The sequence below is a fragment of the Cryptomeria japonica genome, chromosome 1, assembly GCF_030272615.1.
Source record: "Cryptomeria japonica chromosome 1, Sugi_1.0, whole genome shotgun sequence".
NCBI classification, from domain to species: domain Eukaryota; kingdom Viridiplantae; phylum Streptophyta; class Pinopsida; order Cupressales; family Cupressaceae; genus Cryptomeria; species Cryptomeria japonica.
The window spans coordinates 27,005,249-27,025,843 of NC_081405.1; the positions used below are offsets into that span (position 1 = coordinate 27,005,249).

Sequence of the window (20,595 nt, forward strand, 5' to 3'; positions counted from 1 at the left end):
GTAAAACAGAAACTAACCCATTTGCAGCTAATGGGCTTCTTCCCTGGTGGAAGATCAGAGAGGACCTAAGTGTTATTCTTCAAAAGACTATGATGTTCAGCTTCTATAGCCTTTTCCCACTCAAGAATCCCTTTAGCCTCAGAATATGTTTGAGGCTCAAAAATGCTAAGGATGTTGGCCATGAGAACAAAATTGACTGTATTTTGCTGCTTGCTCTTATTTTTGGAAGATCTACCCTCAATGAGCTCATCAAGACGAAGATCACTGATGGTCTTAGTCCACCGTTTAGGCTGAAGAGTAGAATAGCCAACATTAGATGCAGGAGGAATGACTAGATCTAGAGGTGGAACAGGATTTGGAACAAGTGGAAGATTAGCATCAGAGGAAATTTAGGTAGTGCATCATCAAATTCAGATTTTACATCACCCCTCCCATCAGGTGAACCAAATGGAAGATGAACACCAAAATCAAAAGCCTTAAAAGGCTGATCCTTAGAATTCTACTCAGACGAGGAAAGATGAAAAGGTCCTCGTTCTTCATTAAAGACAACATCATGACTAAAGATGAGAGGAACAGTGTCTACATCAATCAATCGGTAAGCCTTGTGGTTGTCACTGTACCCTATGAACATAAGTTTCTGGCTCTTGGAATCCAACTTGGAGCACTTGGCATCTGGAATCCAAACATATGCTAAAGAGCCAAAAACTTTTAGATGACTGATTCTAGGTTTGCGATCAGTCCAGGCTTCCTCAGGTGTCTTCCCCTTAACAGCCTGTGTGGGAGACCGATTAAGGAGATAGATTGCAGTGTATATTGCTTCTGCCCAATATTTCTTAGGGACATTCCTATGTTCCAACATTGAGCTAGCCATTTCAATGATAGTGCGATTGCGACGTTCTACAATGCTGTTCTGCTAAGGAGTGTACGGTGTGGTTAACTGGAGTTTGATGCCATGAGTATCACAGAAGTTGGAGAAAGCAGTAGAACAAAACTCTCCCTCATTATCTGACCTAAGAGTGACTATGGAACAACCAGACTCTTTCTCTACTAAGGCCTTAAACTTCTGAAATATAGTAATTACATATGATTTCTGTCTAAGAAAGTACACCCACATTTTGCGACTGAAATCATCAACAAAAAGCAAGAAATACTTGGAACTAGTAACAAAAGGTGTATTCATTGGACCACATACATCAACTTGAACCAACTGCAATACCTTTGAGGCTCGTCGTGAGTCACCATCCTTGAATGGTGTCCTGTGTTGCTTCCCAGCCTAACAAGCTCCACAAACTCGCTGATTCTGAGTCTGGATCTCAGGTAAGCCAAGAACAAGATTCTCCCTAACAAGCTAAGCAAGGTAGTGAATGTTCAGGTGACCATAGCGCTGGTTGCAGAGATTGCTGATAGATGATGATATAGTTGCAAAGGCATGCTCAAGAGAATCACTTGTATCCACAAGTTTGTATAGACCATGATCCTCGATGCTAATAGCCACAATAGTGTGAGTCACACAATCAACAATCGAACACTTGTGTGAACTAAATGTCACATCAAGCTAAGGAGAACGCCACATAATCTGGCTCACTGAGAGAAGGTTTAGTTCCATGCCAGCAATGTAGTATACATTGAGAAATATGAGATTCTTCCCACTAGATTGAATCTGAACATTGCCCTTGCCGACAACAGTATACTCTTCACCTTCAAAAATGACTGAATCGGTGAAAGGTGAGTAGTTTGTGAACCAATCACGCCTATGAGTGAAGTGTCGAGAGGCACCAGAGTCTATGTACCAAGCAGAAAATTTCACATGATTTGCAGGACGCTTCTCCATGAAAGCGTAGAATGCAGATTCTTTTTGCTTGGAGTGCTCTGCGACATTGGGTTTAGGCAAAGAACCTCCTGGCTTCCGCTGTTTGAAAGCTATCCGATTCTGACAATCCTTGATCAAGGGGCCATATTTGTGACATTAGTTACATTGAACTTTCTTCTTCTTCGAGCTAATTTGAGGCTGACTGGAGCCTTTCTGCTGAGAGGAATGAGCTTTGCCTTTATCCTTGTGAAAGGATTTGGTTGTGAAGGCTTGCTCGGTGGAGGACAAAGTGGCATTGCTACCAAACTGTTGTTTTCAACAGTCCTGTTGCAGAAGTTTGGTGCACAACTTTGGAAATTTCAAATCAACATTTGTTGAAGTAATGTTGAGAGTTTCTATGAAATGCTCATAGGATTTAGGTAGACTTTTTAGGGTTATATCCTCTTCCTCCATTTTCCTGTCTATTGCTTCATGCTGATCTCAAATGTCCTTAATCTTTGTCAAATGCTTCTGTAAGGACATACGCTCATACATCATAATAGAAAATAGTTTGTTCTTCAAGAAGAACGCTCGACTCTTATTTGATGTCTCATGAAGATCCTTCAGAATAGTCCAGATCTCTGCAGTTGTCTTGTCAGATGGCAATTGCAGCAAGTGATCATCAGTCACAAAAAGCTTGATAAGCATGACCGCTTCTTGGTTGCACTTGTCAAACTTATCCTGGTGTTGTCTAGTTGTGGTAGGACGAGTCTCTTTACCCAAAATGAGATCATCAAGGCGACAATATTCGAAGATGGTCATCATCCGCTGCTTCCATGTGTTATAATTATGTGTCATTAACTAACTAAATGAGTGTTGGACTTTGATGCAGTTTCTTAACCATGTCGGAGCCCGACCTCTTAATTTGTATCAAAGTTTTAAGAAGGGAAGAAAGTTAAAGTTAACACATTGAAGCTTGAAATAAAGATCGGAACATGAGAAAGTCATAAAACCTCATCGGACCTCAACACCTGATCTTGAACTAAAAGGGAAGACGAAATAAAGGCAATAATTCGTTAGTTGGAATATGAATTTGATTCTGATAGAGGAGGTGATATTTTTTCACAAATTTGGATGAGCCTGCATGTGTCGTACTAACCAGCAGCCAATGAGGTGCAAGTCAAAAGGGGATGCTAACTTTTTAAAAGCTTCAACTTGCGCAATCAAGTGGTACTCCTTCGCCTAAAACACTGCAAGATGTTCCAAAGATTCGAACGCCTTAGTCTACAAGTAGAAATGTGAATTGCTCTTTTGATATTACTGAGTTTTGTGAGTCTTTTAAGGTTCAAATTTCTTCTGCTGAATATTTGAAAATGAATCCCAGTGAGTTGGATAGGTTAGTTAAATATGTCAAGCTTGAAGCTACTATAGCTAACCTATGTGAAGAGCAGCCCACTGTTTTGATGTGTCTACCTTCGGTCTCTCATCAGAAACTAAAGATCATGCTCCTACCTTGTCAGACATTAAGTCGAACCCTTTTTATGTATCCCTTTTCATTAATGGTCAAAGGCTTAGCAATTGCATAATTGATTCTGGAGCATTTGATAATGTTATGCCCACATCTGTAGCTAAAGCTTTAGGGTTCTCTTTGACTAAGACCTTTGGTAGGTGTTATTCCATGGACTCCAAACAGATTCCTTTGATAGGTCAGATTAAAGATGCTTAAGTGTCATTAGTTGCTCATCTTGGAAAGCAACTTAAGTTCACAATTCTGGTTGCTGAAATTCAGATGGACTGGTCTCATGCTCTTATTGCATTAGGAAATAAGAAAGTCAAGTTAGAACCAAATGTTAAGGCCAAATTCACAGTTCTAAAGTCAGATGATCCTAGGGCCTAGATTCTTTATGAAGAAATGGAATTTGGAAATTATATGCTTTTCTTTGGAGATGCATTGGCAGAAGAATCGCTAGGACCTGAAGTTTCTTCAGAGTTGTGGTCTGTTGAGTTCAATGGTAGCTGTTCAACTTTTGGTTCTGGCACAGGAGTTGTGTTGATTTCACCAGAGGGTGAACGTTTTCTTTTATCATATAAACTGGAATTTAAAAACACTAACAGCATGGCTGAATATGAGGCTTGCTTTTGGGGATAGCCGTGGCTAAAGAAAAAGGTATTAAAATGTTGGTGGCCAGGGGTGATGCAGAACTGATCATGAAAAAAGAGGCATATTCACAGTCAAGAATGAAAGGCTAAAGCATTACTGTAACCAAGTTTGTGACGAGATTGAGTTCTTTAATGCCTTTTCTATTGAAGTGGTCCCTAGAGAAAAAAACTCTAGATCCGATTCACTGGCCGTATCAGCATCCTTACTGCTACCTCATCCAGATTTTGAAGCAAATTCTTACAGAATTAAGATGATCTACAGGCGAAACATACTTGATAATGTGGAGGCATGGCAGGTGTTTGAGAATGATAGACAAATCAGGAGCTTTCTTGAGAATGTTGAAGCATTTATGGAGATCTTTTCCGAATGAAGTGAGTCTGAATGCATAGAAATCTGTTCAAACAGCAAGGAGCTTGAAGATGGTGTAATACCACTCAAAGGTAATAAGATTCCAAAGGGCCTTGTTTCTCTTGATCGCCTATTGATAGACATGATGGATACATTAAGAAGAAAATGGCTGAATCTGTTGATACTTCTAGTGGCTTTGCAACTGTAAATATTGGGAGTCTGGACAATCTGAACCTAGTATGCATCGGTAAGTTTTGTAAATTAGATGAAAAGGAAAAGTTAATTAGGCATCTGATTAAGCATAAACACATGTTCGCCTGGTGCTATGATGATTTGAAAATTTCATGAACGGGCACCACGCCTTTTAGACAGAAACAAAGGAATAACAATCCAAAAATCGCTGATGCTATTTTCAAGGAGATTGACAAGATGCTGAAAGCTAGAATCATTTATTCCATCCACTATTCCACTTGGGTTGCTAACATTGTCCATGTGTGGAAGAAAAATGGAGAAATAAGGACGTGTGGATTTCAGAAATCTCAACCAGTCATCCTCGAGGGACAATTATCCTCTTCCAAACATGGATCATGTATTGCAGACTGTAGCTGGTTCAGAAATGATGTCAATGTTGGACAACTTTCCAGGATACAACCAGATTTGGGTGAACAAAGGAGATCAACATAAGATGGCATTTATCATGCCTTGGGGTACATTTGCATTCAACCATATGCCCTTCAGTCTTATCAATGCTGGGGCCACTTTCCAATGAGCCATGGATTTATCTTTTGGAGATCTTAGAAATAAGATCATAGTGATTTATTTGGATGACTTGATAGTGTTCTCTAAGATGAGAGAAGATCACCTACGTGACCTAGAAGTAATTTTGCGAAGGTGTAGAGAACATGGTATCTCCCTCAATCTGAAGAAATCTATGTTATGTGTTATAGAGGGTAAACTCCTGGATCATATTGTCTCAAAAGAAGGTACCATAATTGACCCTGAGCGAGTAAGAGCAATACAACAGGTAAGCTTACCTTCTAGGAAGACTAGCGTTAAATCTTTCTTTGGCCAGGTAAATTTCTTGAGGAAATTTGTTCCTGAATTTTCTGAGATTACCAAGCATATAGTCGATATGATGATGGGAAATCAGAGTTTCAAGTGGAACAAAGCTGGCAAGAAAGCTTTCGAAAACATTAAGAAAGCTATTGCCCTTGCTCTTGTGTTGGTGCATCCAAATTTTAGCAAGGATTTTATTATTGTTATGCATCTAAACATACTATGTCAGCTATCCTTTTGCAAATGAATGAGCAAGGTATTGAAGCTCCCATAGCATTTATGACTTTTCCTCTCAAGAAACATGAGTTGAATTATTCACAAATGGAGAAGCACACCTTTGCAGTGGTGAAGGCAATTAAGCAATTTAGATTCTACATTCTGCATTCCCATTCTGCGATGTATGTCCCAGACCTAGCGGTCAAGAGCATCCTCACTCAGAAAGAAATTGGTTGTAATAAGAGGGGAACTTGGATAGTTAAAGTGCAAGAGTACATCATTGAGATCAGACAAGCTAAGCTGGTTAGAGGTCGAGAGTTAGGCAAGTTGATGGCAAACGATCAGCTCCTCGTGCTCTTGGTAAGTTTGTAAGACCCATGGTTTTCAAACATTGCTTTTTATCTTACCTATGGGGAGTATCCTTCTGGCTTCTCTTAGAGAAAGAAGAGACCTGAAGTTAAAAGAAAGTATGTATGTGATTTGGAATGACTCTTTGTACAAGAGAGGTTTGGATGGGACATTTTTGAGGTGTGTGGATAAGGAACAGCAGCAAAAGCTTTTGAAAGTTTTTCATGATGAAGCTTGTGGAGTATTCATCAATTGTTACAGCCTTTAAGATTCTAAGACAATGTTATTATTGGCCAAGAATGCTCAAAGATGGATATCACTAGGTGGCTAAATGTGAAAAATGTAGACAGTTTTTTGGGAAACCACAGTTGGATGCACTTGCACTGAGGCCAGTGGTTATTGAAGGACCCTTTCAGCAGTGGGGCTAGGATTTTATAGGACCAATCAATCCTTCTTCTAGTGTAGGTCATACACACATTTTGACAGCGACAAATTACTTCACAAAATGGGTAGAAGCTGTCCTTTTAAAGTGAACCATCTCAGAAGTTGTTTGTGATTTTATCAAGGAGAATATCTTGGTACGCTTTGGAGTCCCACTGAAAATAGTGACTGATAATGCTACTAATTTTTCATCATCAGAACTAGCTCTTTTGTGTTATGAGAATGGAATTATTCTGGCCCACTCATCAGATTATTACCCTCAAGGGAATAGCTAGGCAAAATCCAATAATAAGAATTTTGTCACAATAATGAGGAAATTGGTGGCTGAAAATTAGAGGAATTGGCATAAGAAGCTTTATGAAGTTTTGTGGGTAGACAGGATAACTCCAAAAGAGCCATTGGGTATGTCCCCTTTTGAGCTAGTTTATGGGATTGGGACTACCTTTCCTTTACCGTTAGAATTGGCTGCTTCCAATTTACAGACTGCAGTAGAAGATAAAAAATTCCAAAGAGAATCATGTACTTGGCCAAAATTGAAGAACAAAGGGATGATATGGTGGACAAAATCACTCTACATCAAGCAAGAGTGAAGAAGATTTTTGACAAAAGAGTGAGGCCTAGGAGCTTCATGGATGGAGATACGGTGTTGTTTTGTTCTTGTCCTTAGTTTTGCAAAACCAGATACTCTAGATTCATTGCTTCATCCTTTCAGTCTTTGTCCTCAGTCAGATTCAGCTGTTACCTAAAGTTCACTCCCAGTTCAATTTTAGTCTTGCCCTATCATTTTCAAGCTAAGTGAGATTCATTTAAGTCATTGTTTAACCTTGTTGGGATTTCAAGCCAGTTCTTGAACGCATGTTAGAGTCCGTCAAGTCATTTGGAACTTCTTCAAGTCTTCACTTCTTTGGAAAATCTTCAAGTTTGTCAGTCTAAGTGTGAGTTCAACTTCGAGTGTCGCTCCCTGACACCTGCCTTGGTCCTTGTTTAAGCCTTTGTTCCTTTTTGTTTTAATTTAATTGGCTTTGTTAAGTGTTCCATTTTCAACGTTGCGCTTCGACACTTTGTTTTGCACTAAGTGTTAAGTTCTTTGTCTTTGTTGGACTTTGGTGTAGAAAAGTGAACTTAGTTTCTATTCTTTTTGTGGAGCTTTGGCTTCAAGTTTAGCAGTTCAAAGTGTATCAGTGGGTCTTGACAAAGGTTGTTGAACCTTTGTCGTAGTCTGATTTACCAAGTGGCACCCGAAAGAAAATAAGAATAATGTTCAAGTGTTGTGGGAGCCAAGTTCCAAAGGTTAAGTTAGAACCTGATGACTTTGAAAAGGCAGTTTGAGAATACTTCGGGCTTAGTGTGAAGTTCAAGAACCAAATGTGCTGCTTGACATCATAATATGAACTCTCATTCCTAAGCACAAAGAAGAAAAAGATAGAAGGATTGAAGAAGGTGCTGATAAAAGTTAGTTCTTGAACCAAAGCTGGAGCCTGATAAGGGAATTGGTAATAATTTCAAAAAATGTTTGAGCGACACTAAAGGCGGGATGTGCTGAGCATTAATTGCAGAAAAGAGTGGTAGTTGCAAAATTGAATGCTCAAGTACAAATTTCGAAATTCTCTCTTTAAGTTGTTAGATGAGTTCATTTGCATTGAAGGCGAAAAGGAACAGAGAGCTAGGGCACGACAATCTCCCTATGACGACAGTGCCATAATTATAGAGGTAAGCTTTCAAAGCCATTGGTTGTCTAGTTGTGCAAGAAGTTCAATTCCCTTAGAATTTAAGAATTGATAAGGGCTAGAGGGTGCTGCGATAGTGCTGAATTGGGAAAGTTGTTAAGGTTAAGAGCATTTGGGAAAATGAAGTTTAAATACACTAGGTATGATCACTTGAATGGCTTAGATTGCACTATGCTAGAGATAGGAGATACTAAGCTAGGCCACATTAATCTAGATGATTTCTGGCGGAGAATAGAAAGTCCTAACCATCACCCAATGACTTAGAAGCTAGCTGACAGTGGTCTACTTCAAGTTGCCGCTTTCGCAGTCTCTTTGCAGTGATTTGACCTTGTTATGGAGCGTATAAATAGATATGACCCAAACACAAGGGAGATTAAAACAAAAAGTAATCAAATTCTTGTGATCCTTGATCGCGCTACCATTTAGAACTATTTCCGACTCTTGAATAGGGTGGAGTATGCACATTGGGATTTGACATTGTCCTATTGTGAATTCAATGCTGAGAAGAAAGTCTATAGGAATGAGATTGCCCAATAATGGTTTGTGAGCCCAAGGAAAGGATAATCAAAGCTGCGAAGAATATTTGTAAATCATTCCTTGAAGGAAAAATTGCAGACATAATTATTTTGTTGCACAGGCTCAGAGGGGTGATGAGGATCCATGATTCTCGATGAATGGATGTTTTTCTTTGTTCAAGTTATATGTACAGGTACTTCTTACCTAAATTGGGCAGGTTTGATAAGTGATAGCTTGTGCTTTGAGATGACTTCTTTCAGGTGGAACAGGTTCTTCTCCATGACCTCATATTTTGTGTATGCCTTAGCATGCACTCTAATGTGGCCTGGTTTGGAGTTCGTTCAGGAGTTTGATGATAACATGCAGATTTATGACTTCTATCCAAGCTTGCAGCTACAAAAGATCTACACCAATTTTAGAAGGGTAAACAATGTTTTCACCCTGTCTAGTTCGAGAGATGCAAGGTCATCCTGAAAGGAGAATTTCTCCAGAAGCACTTGAACAAATCAAAAGCTATGGTAGCTATTTTTTGCAATTCCTACTTTTTCCTACCTTAGGGTTGGGGGTTATGATGGTTTCCCCCTTAAGCTACCCAAATATGCTGATGATAAGTTCATCGTGATTTAGCTGTGGCGATAAATTTGTGAAGGGAACAAGAGATGCAAGGAACAAGAGATGTAGTGAAAGAAGAAAGGTAGGCATCCAATTTCCTATCAATTTGGGAGTATACTCATAGTCCAATGCCCTCAACATCATAAAGGCAGCTGAAAAGTATGCGATGGATACTTAAAATTTCATTAGATTGAAGTTTGATGCCAAAATTTTTGTAAGGGATAATTTACACTTGGGTCCTTCATATCACCATGTTCCACAGTTAGAAGACTATTGCGAAGACTGCACAGACAATTTAGAAGTGTGAAGGAGAGATTGGTCAAGGATGACCACTCAACAAATAATTGATTTTCAGGTTTAGCTAGACATTGCTGGTATTATGGATGATGGGTCTGATTTGGTTAATCCCACCTATGTCTCACAAGTGTAGTCATAGCCATTGGACCCAGCCTAAAGAAGAGGATATTGATAGAAGAACAACTGGGGTCGTTAGAAGAACCTGGATGTGGATTGCCGAGAAGAAGGCAATGATTCCAAGCCTGTTTCTGCAGCAAGGAAAAAATCCACAGGGCAGGGAAGCTCAAGAAATCCTAACACTGCCACTGTAGTTCCAACTGCTCCGACTCCACCACCAGCCAATCCAGGAGAAAGTGGGGATGGTGAGCCACCTGAGAAGAATCAAGAGCCTAAACTGACTTGTGGTGAGGGTTTAGTGCCTGATATAGGTACACAAGGACCAGACAAGGAACAAGAAGCAGAGAAAGAACCTAAGGATGGAATAGGGCAAGAGCAGTCACATGATGATAAAGGGAAGAAGCCAATTGGAGATACTCGATGCATCCAAGTCCCTTTTTCCTTTCTCCATGCAAAATATTGATAAAACTCCTCTTGTTAAGAGGAGTTTTTTACTTAGTTTGGATGCAATGCAAAGTTCCCTGAAGACTTTGTTGGATGGTTGGAGACATCACTGTCTAAGAAGACGAAAACGAAAGCTATCAGACAACCAACCGAGGATGTTGTTTCATAGATTTTGCAGTCCACCCCTGTTTCAAAGATGACAATTCGGATCACCTATTTTTGGAGATCGCCTAGCCTACTTCTCAGGTAGATCCCAGCCAAGCCACCATAGCAGATTTCATTCTTACTAGGATTGACTTGGGACCTCCTAGTTGGGATGCTGACCTATGTAATTTTCAGATTTCTGCAACTAAGGTCATGGAAAGAGTGGAGAAAGATAAGATGGACAAAGAAGATTTAAAGGCCTTGATAGGGGCATTGTCAGATTGCTTGAGGTTGCTGCTCAACTTGTCTCCATCACAAGAGGCTAGCTCCTTAGCGACCCTGTTAGACCTGCGGCTGATGCTAACAAAGAACTAGTGGCTAAAGTGCAGGTGGATAGCCATTTCGGCCGTGTGTTGCAAGAATGGATGAAGAAGCTTAAGATCAAAGGCCTCCCATTGTTCACAATCTGAGCAAGTCCTACAATGAGCTAATCAAAGCCAGAAATTGTATCTCTCCTTAAATCACCATTTCAAAGATGGAAGAGACCGCACATAAAGAAACAAAGGGATTACTGCAAGAGATTATCGATAAGGGCATCAATGTGGCTGCGAGTAGAGTTATTATTGCTTCTTCAATATAATATATGGATTCAGAGTTTAGATTGGAAGTGCGAGTGTCTACAGAAGAATATCATGGAGCAGAGCAAGTTGCTTAAGGAAGCAAATAGAATGATTGCTCAAGTGATTTCAAAATTCAAAGATATTGGTTGCGAACTTGAGAGGAAAGATAATTCTGGTATAGCCTCAGCGAATGAACTAAAAGCAAAATTTCAAAAAAATGTTATCACATTGGTCGACCCCAAGATCTTCAGCGAAGACAAACACAATGACCTGGCAAGAATAGATGCATCTCTTATTTGGTGTGTCAATCATCATAAGGCATTTGTACTGAAGTGTTAAGATATAGCTTCATTCGTATATATATATATATATATATATATATATATATATATTGGTTGTGAACTTGAGAGGAAAGATAATTCTGGTATAGCCTCAGCGAATGAACTAAAAGCAAAATTTCAAAAAAATGTTATCACATTGGTTGACCCCAAGATCTTCAGCGAAGACAAACACAATGACCTAGCAAGAATAGATGCATCTCTTATTTGGTGTGTCAATCATCATAAGGCATTTGTACTGAAGTGTTAAGATATAGCTTCATTCGTATTAATATATATATATTAATATTCATATATATATATTATATATATATTGATACTTTATTATAATGAAGAAGTTGTAATAAATGTTATTATCATTATTATTAATATAGTAATGATAATATTATAATGCATGATAAATATTACATTATATCATATTATCATTACTATATTAATAATATAGTAATGGTAATATTAATACATTATCGAAATGAATGATGAAATGCATTGCCGACACTGCTGTATATATTACCAACTGCTGACACTGCTGTATACATTGCCGACTGCTGTTTGTGTCGGCTTACATTAAACAGTCTCCATGTTAATGTAAGCGACTGTTGTTAACAGTCGCTTACATTAACATAGCGACTATATACTATATACACCGTTTCATTGTTATGCGATGTTTCATTTGAGAGTCACGATCCTTGGGAAGTGACCGATCATAATTATATATATATTGTGTGCAGTGAGGGTTCGAATACAATCAGTTAAAAGGTTCATTGCTATTCTCCCCTCACTGCATACAATATTATATGCTTCAAATTAAAACAGAGATACACATATATATATCAGCATTAAATAAATAACAGTACTGAATATATTAACAGAGAATATATTCCCAAAGATCTGATTTCTTAACATGGTATCAGAGCAGAGTTAAAGGGAATAAAATTCTGAATTATTATTGAAATACAAAGGAAAGATATCATTTAAAGAAGGAGGATTCAATCACAAATCATCAAAATGACCACCGGAATCAGGATGGAAGATAGATTGGAAGGAGCATCAAATTTTCTATCATGGAAAATTAGAATCACCACACTATTGCAAGAACTGGAATTAGAATCTTTCATAGAAGAAGAAAAAGAAATGCCTACAGACGAAGCAGAGAAAACGACTTGGAAAAGGAGGAACAATAAAGCCAAGAAATTAATTGTTGATTCAGTTAAAGACTCCATTCTCCCAAGCATAGCAAGACTAACAACAGCATATGAGGTTTTCAAGAAAATTCAAGAAACGTATGAGATAAACAATACAAGTCGTATATTAACATTGAAGGAGCAATTATTGACCATAAAAATGAACAAAGGAGAAACAGTTACATCTTATTTCTTAAGAATTGCTGAAATACGAGATCAACTATTTTCAATTGGTAACACTATAGAAGACATGGAATTATCTCTAATAGCACTAAGGGGATTACCAACAACATGGGAGAATTTTATTCAATGCATAAGCACACGTCCACCTCTACCAAAATTTGATCAACTCAAGAACGATTGTACTCAGGAAGAATCAAGACTTATTACCAGAGGAATAGGTCTAAAGAAAGAGGGAGAAACACAAGCACTCAACACAAAGTCTCACAACAAAAAGAGAAAATCCTTCAAAAGAAAGAGGGGATTCAAAAGAGATTTTTCTAAAATTCAATGTTACAAATGTGATAAATATGGGCACACTCATCGACATTGTCCTGAAAGGCAAAAGACTCAAGCCACCGTAGCTGAAGCAAAAGAAATTTCACTCTTCTTTACAGCTTTTTCAAGTGAACTAAACTCCAATAATAGAACTTGGATAATTGATAGTGGTGCATCAAGACATATAACCGGATTCAAAAATCAGTTTGAGACACTTGAAAATTATTCAACCGAAGAAGTAACTATTGGAGATAACTCCACCTACCCAGTGAAAGGAATAGGGACCTGCACTATCAAGATAAAGAATGGAGTATCTCTACAACTGAAAGATGTTCTATTTGTACCTGGAATCAAAAGAAACTTAGTTTCTATATCACGACTAGCAGACCAAGGATTCCGTGTCACCTTTAATGAGGACAAGGTTCTATTATGGCCTAAAAACTCAAATATGAAGAATGCTACAATAATAGGGACAAGAGACGGTAGTCTTTATAAAATATGTAATGATCAAAAATCTGCACTAACTCATGAAATCCCAAATCACAATGAATTATGGCATAAAAGGTTAGGACATCTAAGGATCACTATACCATATTATTTTTGTTGATGACTATTCTCGGAAAACTTGGATATACTTTCTTAAGGTTAAAGAATCAAGTGAGGTACTATCTAAATTCAAAGAATTTAAAGCTTTAGTAGAAAATCAAACAGATAAAAGAATAAAAGTATTAAGATCAGATAATGGAGGTGAATACAAATCTGACATATTTATAGAATTTTGTAATTCTGTTGGGATTAAGAGGGAGTATACTATGTCGTATAATCCTCAACAGAACGGAGTAGCAGAAAGGAAGAATAGATCCATAATCGAAGTAGCAAAAGCCATGATGCTCGATCAAAACCTTCATATTTCTTTTTGGGCGGAAGCTTCAAATACAGCAGTATATATCAAAACCGGTGCCCACACTCCATATTAGAAAACATAACACCAGAAGAAGCATTCACAGGGATCAAACCAGATCTAAGTCATCTTAGGATATTTGGATGTTCTGTATACATTCATGTACCTAAAGAGAAGAGGACAAAACTAGAACCATCAGGTAAGAGAGGCATACTTGTTGGTTATAGTGAAAACACAAAAGGGTATCGAATTTACATTCCAGGACAAAAATCTGTTGAGATAAGTAGAGATGTAAAATTTGATGAAAATAACTCATTTAAAAACTTTGAAGAAGATAACATCCCAGAGATAGAAGAAGATCTCACTGCTGAAATTGAGAGGGAGGATATAGAAGAACCTGAATCTCCTGTCATTGAAAATGAGAATACTAATATAATCAATAGTAAGAAAAGGCCATTATGGGCAAGGCAAATAATTAAAGAAAATAATGTAGAACCAAATGAAATATCTCATGAGAGTAAAAGGACAAGAACTCAAAAATGTTATGCAGCTCTTATAACAGAAATCAATAACTCAGAACCATCAAATACTAAGGAGGCATTGTCTAATCAAGCATGGAGAGAGGCAATGATTGAAGAATATCAATCTATAATAAAGAATGATGTCTGGGACATAGTACCTAGACCTAAAAACAAAACCGTTGTCTCTTCTAGATGGCTATTCAAAACTAAATATGCTCCTGATGGAAGTATTGAGAAACATAAAGCTCGGTTTGTTGCTAGAGGGTTCTCACAAAAAGCAGGTATTGATTATGAAGAAACGTTTGCTCCTGTAGCACGGTATACATCAGTCAGAACCATTATTGCTATAGCAGCCTCTAAAGGATGGAAGATACACTAGATGGATGTGAAAACAACATTCCTTAATGGCACTATTGAAGAAGAAGTATACTTAGAGCAGCCAGAAGGGTTCATTATACATGATGCATCAAAATATGTTTGCAAACTCAAGAAAGCACTATATGGGTTGAAACAAGCTCCTAGAGCTTGGTATGAAAGGATAAACAGCTATCTTTCAAAATTAGGATACTCTAAAAATGATGCAGATCCTAACATTTACTTTAAGATAACAGATGGCAACATGGTTATTTTAGTTCTTTATGTAGATGATCTTTTAATAACAGGGGAGGATCATCTTATTGCAAAATGTAAGCAAGAACTCACTGCTGAATTTGACATGAAAGATTTAGGACTATTACATTATTTCTTAGGGTTGGAAGTATCTCAAAAGGAAGGCTATATTTTGTTAAATCAACATAAATATGCTATTGATATTCTAACCAGATTTGGAATGATGGAGTGTAAGCCTTTATCCACACCTATGGAAACAAATTTGCACAAACTCAAAGTTGAAGCAGAAGAGTCTGAACCTACTGATCCTACATTGTATAGAGAAATTGTTGGTTCTCTTATGCACTTGGTGAACACTAGACCTGACATCTGTTATGCAACCAATGTTGTGAGTCACTTTATGTGTGAGCCCAAGAAAATACACTTAATGGCAGCTAAGCATATCTTGAGATATCTACGAGGATCTATTGGATTTGGGCTAAAGTATGAACAGGTAGAAATCAATCTTCAAGGATATTCTGATTCTGATTGGGCTGGAAGTACGACGGATCGGAAAAGCACTACAGGGTGTTGCTTCAGTCTTGGTTCGGCTATGATTTCCTGGTTCAATCGAAAACAGTCAGCAGTAGCATTAAGCTCCACTGAAGCTGAATATATGGCAGCATCCATGGGAGCACGTGAAGCTGTATGGTTAAGAAAGCTATTATTTGGATTGTTTGGAAAACCTTTAGATTCAACTGTGATTCACTGTGACAATCAAAGTTGTATCAAGTTATCTGTTAATCTAGTTTTCCATTACAGATCCAAACACATTGAGATTCCATATCATTACATAAGAGATATGGTAGATAGAAATGTTGTAAGGCTAGAGTACATTAGTACTGAAGAACAGGGTGCTGATATTTTCACTAAGCCACTAGCAAAACTGAAGATAGAATACTTCAGAAACAAACTTGGCATGATCAAGTTGTGAAATATGATTTATATTCCTCTTATTTATAAGTTTTTTATTCATGAGTAAATGTAAAAAAAAATATGTGTATATTGCAATATTGTGTAAAATGATCATTTGTGTGGGTTAACGTTTCAAGGTGACGATCTTGTAAATGGTTAACCAAAGTGTCAAGATAGACTACTTAAATGTGTGTCCTGATTGTGCGGAGATCTTGACTCTTGTTATTACTGGATGTGTAATAACGAAACCATATCATGATAGACTACTTAATTGTATGTCCCGACTGTGCGGAGATCATGATATTCAAGTCTATACTCATGATGAGACTACATTAACTTGTATGTCCCGAAGTGCGGATGTCATGATAGACTTTTTTTGATTAATACTCACTCTCTAAGAGGGAGTGTTAAGATATAGCTTCATTCGTATATGTATATGTATATATATATATATATATATATATATATATATATATATATATATATTGATACTTTATTATAATGAAGAAGTTGTAATAAATGTTATTATCATTATTATTAATATAGTAATGATAATATTATAATGCATGATAAATATTACATTATATCATATTATCATTACTATATTAATAATATAGTAATGGTAATATTAATACATTATCGAAATGAATGATGAAATGCATTGCCGACACTGCTGTATACATTGCCGACTGCTGTTTGTGTCTGCTTACATTAAACAGTCTCCATGTTAATGTAAGCGACTGTTGTTAATAGTCGCTTACATTAACATAGCGACTATATACTATATACACCGTTTCATTGTTATGCGATGTTTCATTTGAGAGTCACGATCCTTGGGAAGTGACCGATCATAATTATATATATCATATAGTCATCATAGAACATCTGGTAGTTAACCGGTTACATGCAGGCTATAAGCCAGATACAATCCATCCGGAGCTCTCAGAGTCAACCGGATCACTAATCACCAATCTAAATCTTGATTCTGATTTCTACTTCCTCTGTCCTACAAATGATTACATAATACCCTATATACCAAGTCACCGCATTCGAGTTCGAGTTCGAATTCGCCAACAATAAAATTCGGATGAAATTCGGCAAGAGGAAAAAATTCGAAAAATAAATTCGCCATTAAATTCGCTTTATATAAATTTTATTTTTTAGAAAATATAAATAATATATCTAAAAAATGTTAGAACAAACAGTATTAAATTTGTTTAATTTAATTTATATATTTTAATTTAAATTTATCAAATTTTAAATATAAATAATTAAAAATTTGAATTAAATAATTTAAAATATTTATTTTTTAATATATTAATGTTAAATCTGACAACTTTTATAATAAATGTTAATATATTTTAGTTAACATTATTATTATTATTAATTGATAATGTATATTAGACAACTAATGTTAATTAATAATGTATATTAGATGTTTAATATTGGTTAAAATTATATCGGGCAACAATATTATACTAAAATGCTTTCATTATAGGAGGTCAATTAAATCGGGCATTTTAGTTAGCATTATATCGTGCATTTTAGTTAACATTATATTGGACAACAAGGACAAGATTTTAAGTTTATATCCTTTGTCTTCGACGCGGCTTCAAACCCTACCGGTGGCCAAGCACACCGTCGACCTGTAGCTCTTCCACGGCCCCCATACCTCTCAACGGCAATAGAGAACTAGTCATTTGCCAACGACCAAAACCTCTACCTGTTATCCAACGAATTTTAAAGGAATTTCTGTGAATTTCATACATTTTTTAAAAGTTCGCCCAATTTGAACCTGAAGCCGAAAATTCGGCGAATGCGGTGACTTAGCCTATATATACCCTCCGGAACATATCTGGGTTGGCCACAAAAGATTACTTTTACCAATGCAGGAAAATGAAATGTGTAACTAGGTCGGCCCTAAGAATGAAAGAAATTCTTCCGGAAAATAACAACCAAGAAGTGCAGATCAGCAAGAAGGTCGGCCACATGCTAAAGAACATCGGACAAGGCCCCAAATAGATCCACATGCCAAGAAACCGCTCCGGAAATGAAGGAAAACCAACCGGTAAGTACAAGAGTTGTCCCGAAACCCAAAAGCAGTCAAACTGGGAGCGATAACTAGCCGGAAAAGAATCCAAATGGACTGAAAATGTGGAATTAAGCACATGAACCAGCCTGGAAACCGAAAATAGGATTTGCAATGAAAAACAAGCAACCACCGGAAGGAACACAAAAAACTACACATTGAACTGAAGAATTAAACAAGGAAATATTTTTGGTTGATGCAAGATTGCTCATAGACCGGGGATGCTCCTGCATCATTTTGTCATTAGTCTCCCTTAAGATACGTGCTTGCACCTTATAACAACTTAATTTCTTTGTGTTTGGCAACCTCATGTTTGGCAATTTTTCTTTTGGTAAACCTCAATTCATGCTTGTAATAGTATGATTTCAATCTGCTCTTTTGACATTAGTATGTGTATTATCTATACAATGAAGTTGATCTTGTCAGTGCTTTGACAATGATTTCTTTCTACAATGGTTTTGACATCAGTGTCAATCTCAACAATTACTTTCATTCTTAAAGATGAATATTTTTTTGACATCAATGACAAACTTTCCAACACAGTCATACTATTCTTTCCTAGACCAATCAGAAATTAAATAAACTGACAATGTAACTTAATGTTGCCATAGCCCTTCGTCTGTTGGCAGTAGATCTTGATTTTAAGCGAGGTTCCTCACAATTTCAAGATGAAATCTTCAATACCTTAGTGTTGGCACATTCTACTAGTGTTTAACATTCAATATATTGTGACAATTTGTAATTGTTCAACCATGATGAACCCTTTAAGCTTTAAATGCCAATTTACTCGTTTTAAGGAGTGTTTTGTGGTCTTTTATTGTTTCTTCAAATGCCTGACAAGAAATACCCTGCATTTTTCCAGAGTGATGGTTACTTTTAGATGACCCTTTTTGGTGCTGGAAACTAATATTTCTTGCTTTCTTAAAAAGATGGTTACTTGTAAATTACATATTTTTTGGTAAAAACTGATGGTGGTAGCTATAGGCCAAAGGAGCACTACTTGCCTAAAGCATCTTGACAATCAACTCAGATCATTTCGTGTTCTTTTTCTTGTTCCCATTTGCTAGTTGGCCACACCATTTCTCTTCTTTGGATTAATGCGCTCCACTTTTGTAGCAAAGCTTATGAATTTCAAAAATTTTCTTAAATTTTGCATTTGACAAACTAGTGGATTGAGAAGCCTAAAATGATTTGGGTGATGCCTCTAATTAGGTTAATAAATTTATCAAATTGTTTTGAATTTGAAGGTGGTTCATCATTGTTTTAACCATTGAAACTCAATGTTAAAGCCAACAATTAACGACACTCCACATAGACCCATATTTTCAACTTTGAAATGTGTTATGATTTATCACATCAAACTAATGCAAAACATATATTCATTTTAATTCAAAAACTCCAAGCAAAATACTCGAGATGCATCATAATGATTGGTCAAAATTTATGTGATATTTTTCCGCGTCATCTCTATCCAATTGTATGAGGATCATATTTTTCATTTTCCTATCAATATAATCATGTTGTGCAAAGTCTATATTGTTCCACAATCTATATTAATTGTAGTCAGGCTTTGCAATTTGACTTTGACTCTCAATTTAACACAAATTTGCCATAAGAACTCTGCTGTTTCTTATATGTTAAGGTTCTATAATGTATATGTGCATGTTTTATCCATGTTTTCATATGAATATTTTAAATTTGCCACGCGTACCCACATCCCCTGCTGTCCCGGAAACTCGGGGTAACATAGATGGCTTCACATTTATTTTTACTTGTAACAATTTTGTGCTAAACTATAATGGCATACAATGTATATTGATTTTCTATTTTATCAGATTTCTATTAAATTCATATAATATATGGAGGTACACTTCATGCTAGTCAAATATCATTATATGCTCTGTTCTTCTATTTTTCTTCCAGATTGCTTAATTTGAAAGAATTAATTTGGGACATATTGGTTTAACAGGGATGAAGTACGATCTCAGGAAAGTTGAAGAGGTTCTTTATGATGTTAAGATAAGAAGACTTGATTCATCAGACTCAGCAATAGAATCAAAGCCAGATACCTCGTGATATCAACAAGTGGCTTATTGAGAAGGCAAAGTGCCAGCCAGCGGTTAAGGTGTTCAGTTACACAAAGGGCACCTTCATGCAATGCAGAAGGAATTGGCATATCAACTTAGGGCTTCTTATCCTAAACTAAGTTACATTTAATGACTTAACAATACGAGGTACTTGAGATGACACATATCAACTTAGGGCTTCTTATCCTAAGCTAAGTTGCATTTAATGACTTAACAGTACGAGGTACTTGAGGTGATACAATACTATAGAAAATATATAGGTGTATTTGGTCACATGTACATTATACGCTTTGTAACCATTACATCTCAATCTTAATATCTCAGATACTATTTTGACTAAGGTGATAGGCTTTATACAAGTTATGATATAGTTCGACAGCTATCCAGTAAGCTAATATTTATTTATTATTTAATAACTTGTATTTAATTCTTTTAGAGCTTCTGGATTAGATTGTGTGCTGCAAATTTTTAACATCAACGTTTTGAATCACACTCCGTGATTCATCATCATGATGGCAAAGAGTTCAAAGGAGATGAAAACTGCCCAGTTGCAGATCCAGACAGAATATAATGAGATG

At 36.6% G+C, this 20,595-nt stretch overlaps 1 protein-coding gene across 1 annotated transcript in view; it reads left to right on the forward strand.

Annotated features, from left to right (window-relative positions):
- Window positions 1-20,357, forward strand: part of LOC131875040 (uncharacterized) — a 140,090-nt gene extending 119,733 nt beyond the window's left edge. Inside the window, exon 7 of the mRNA XM_059219051.1 lies at window positions 19,900-20,357. Within this exon, the coding sequence (XP_059075034.1) occupies window positions 19,900-20,006 (107 nt within the window). The 3' untranslated portion in view covers window positions 20,007-20,357. The remainder of the gene's footprint in view (window positions 1-19,899) is intronic.
- Window positions 20,358-20,595: the final 238 nt, after the last annotated feature.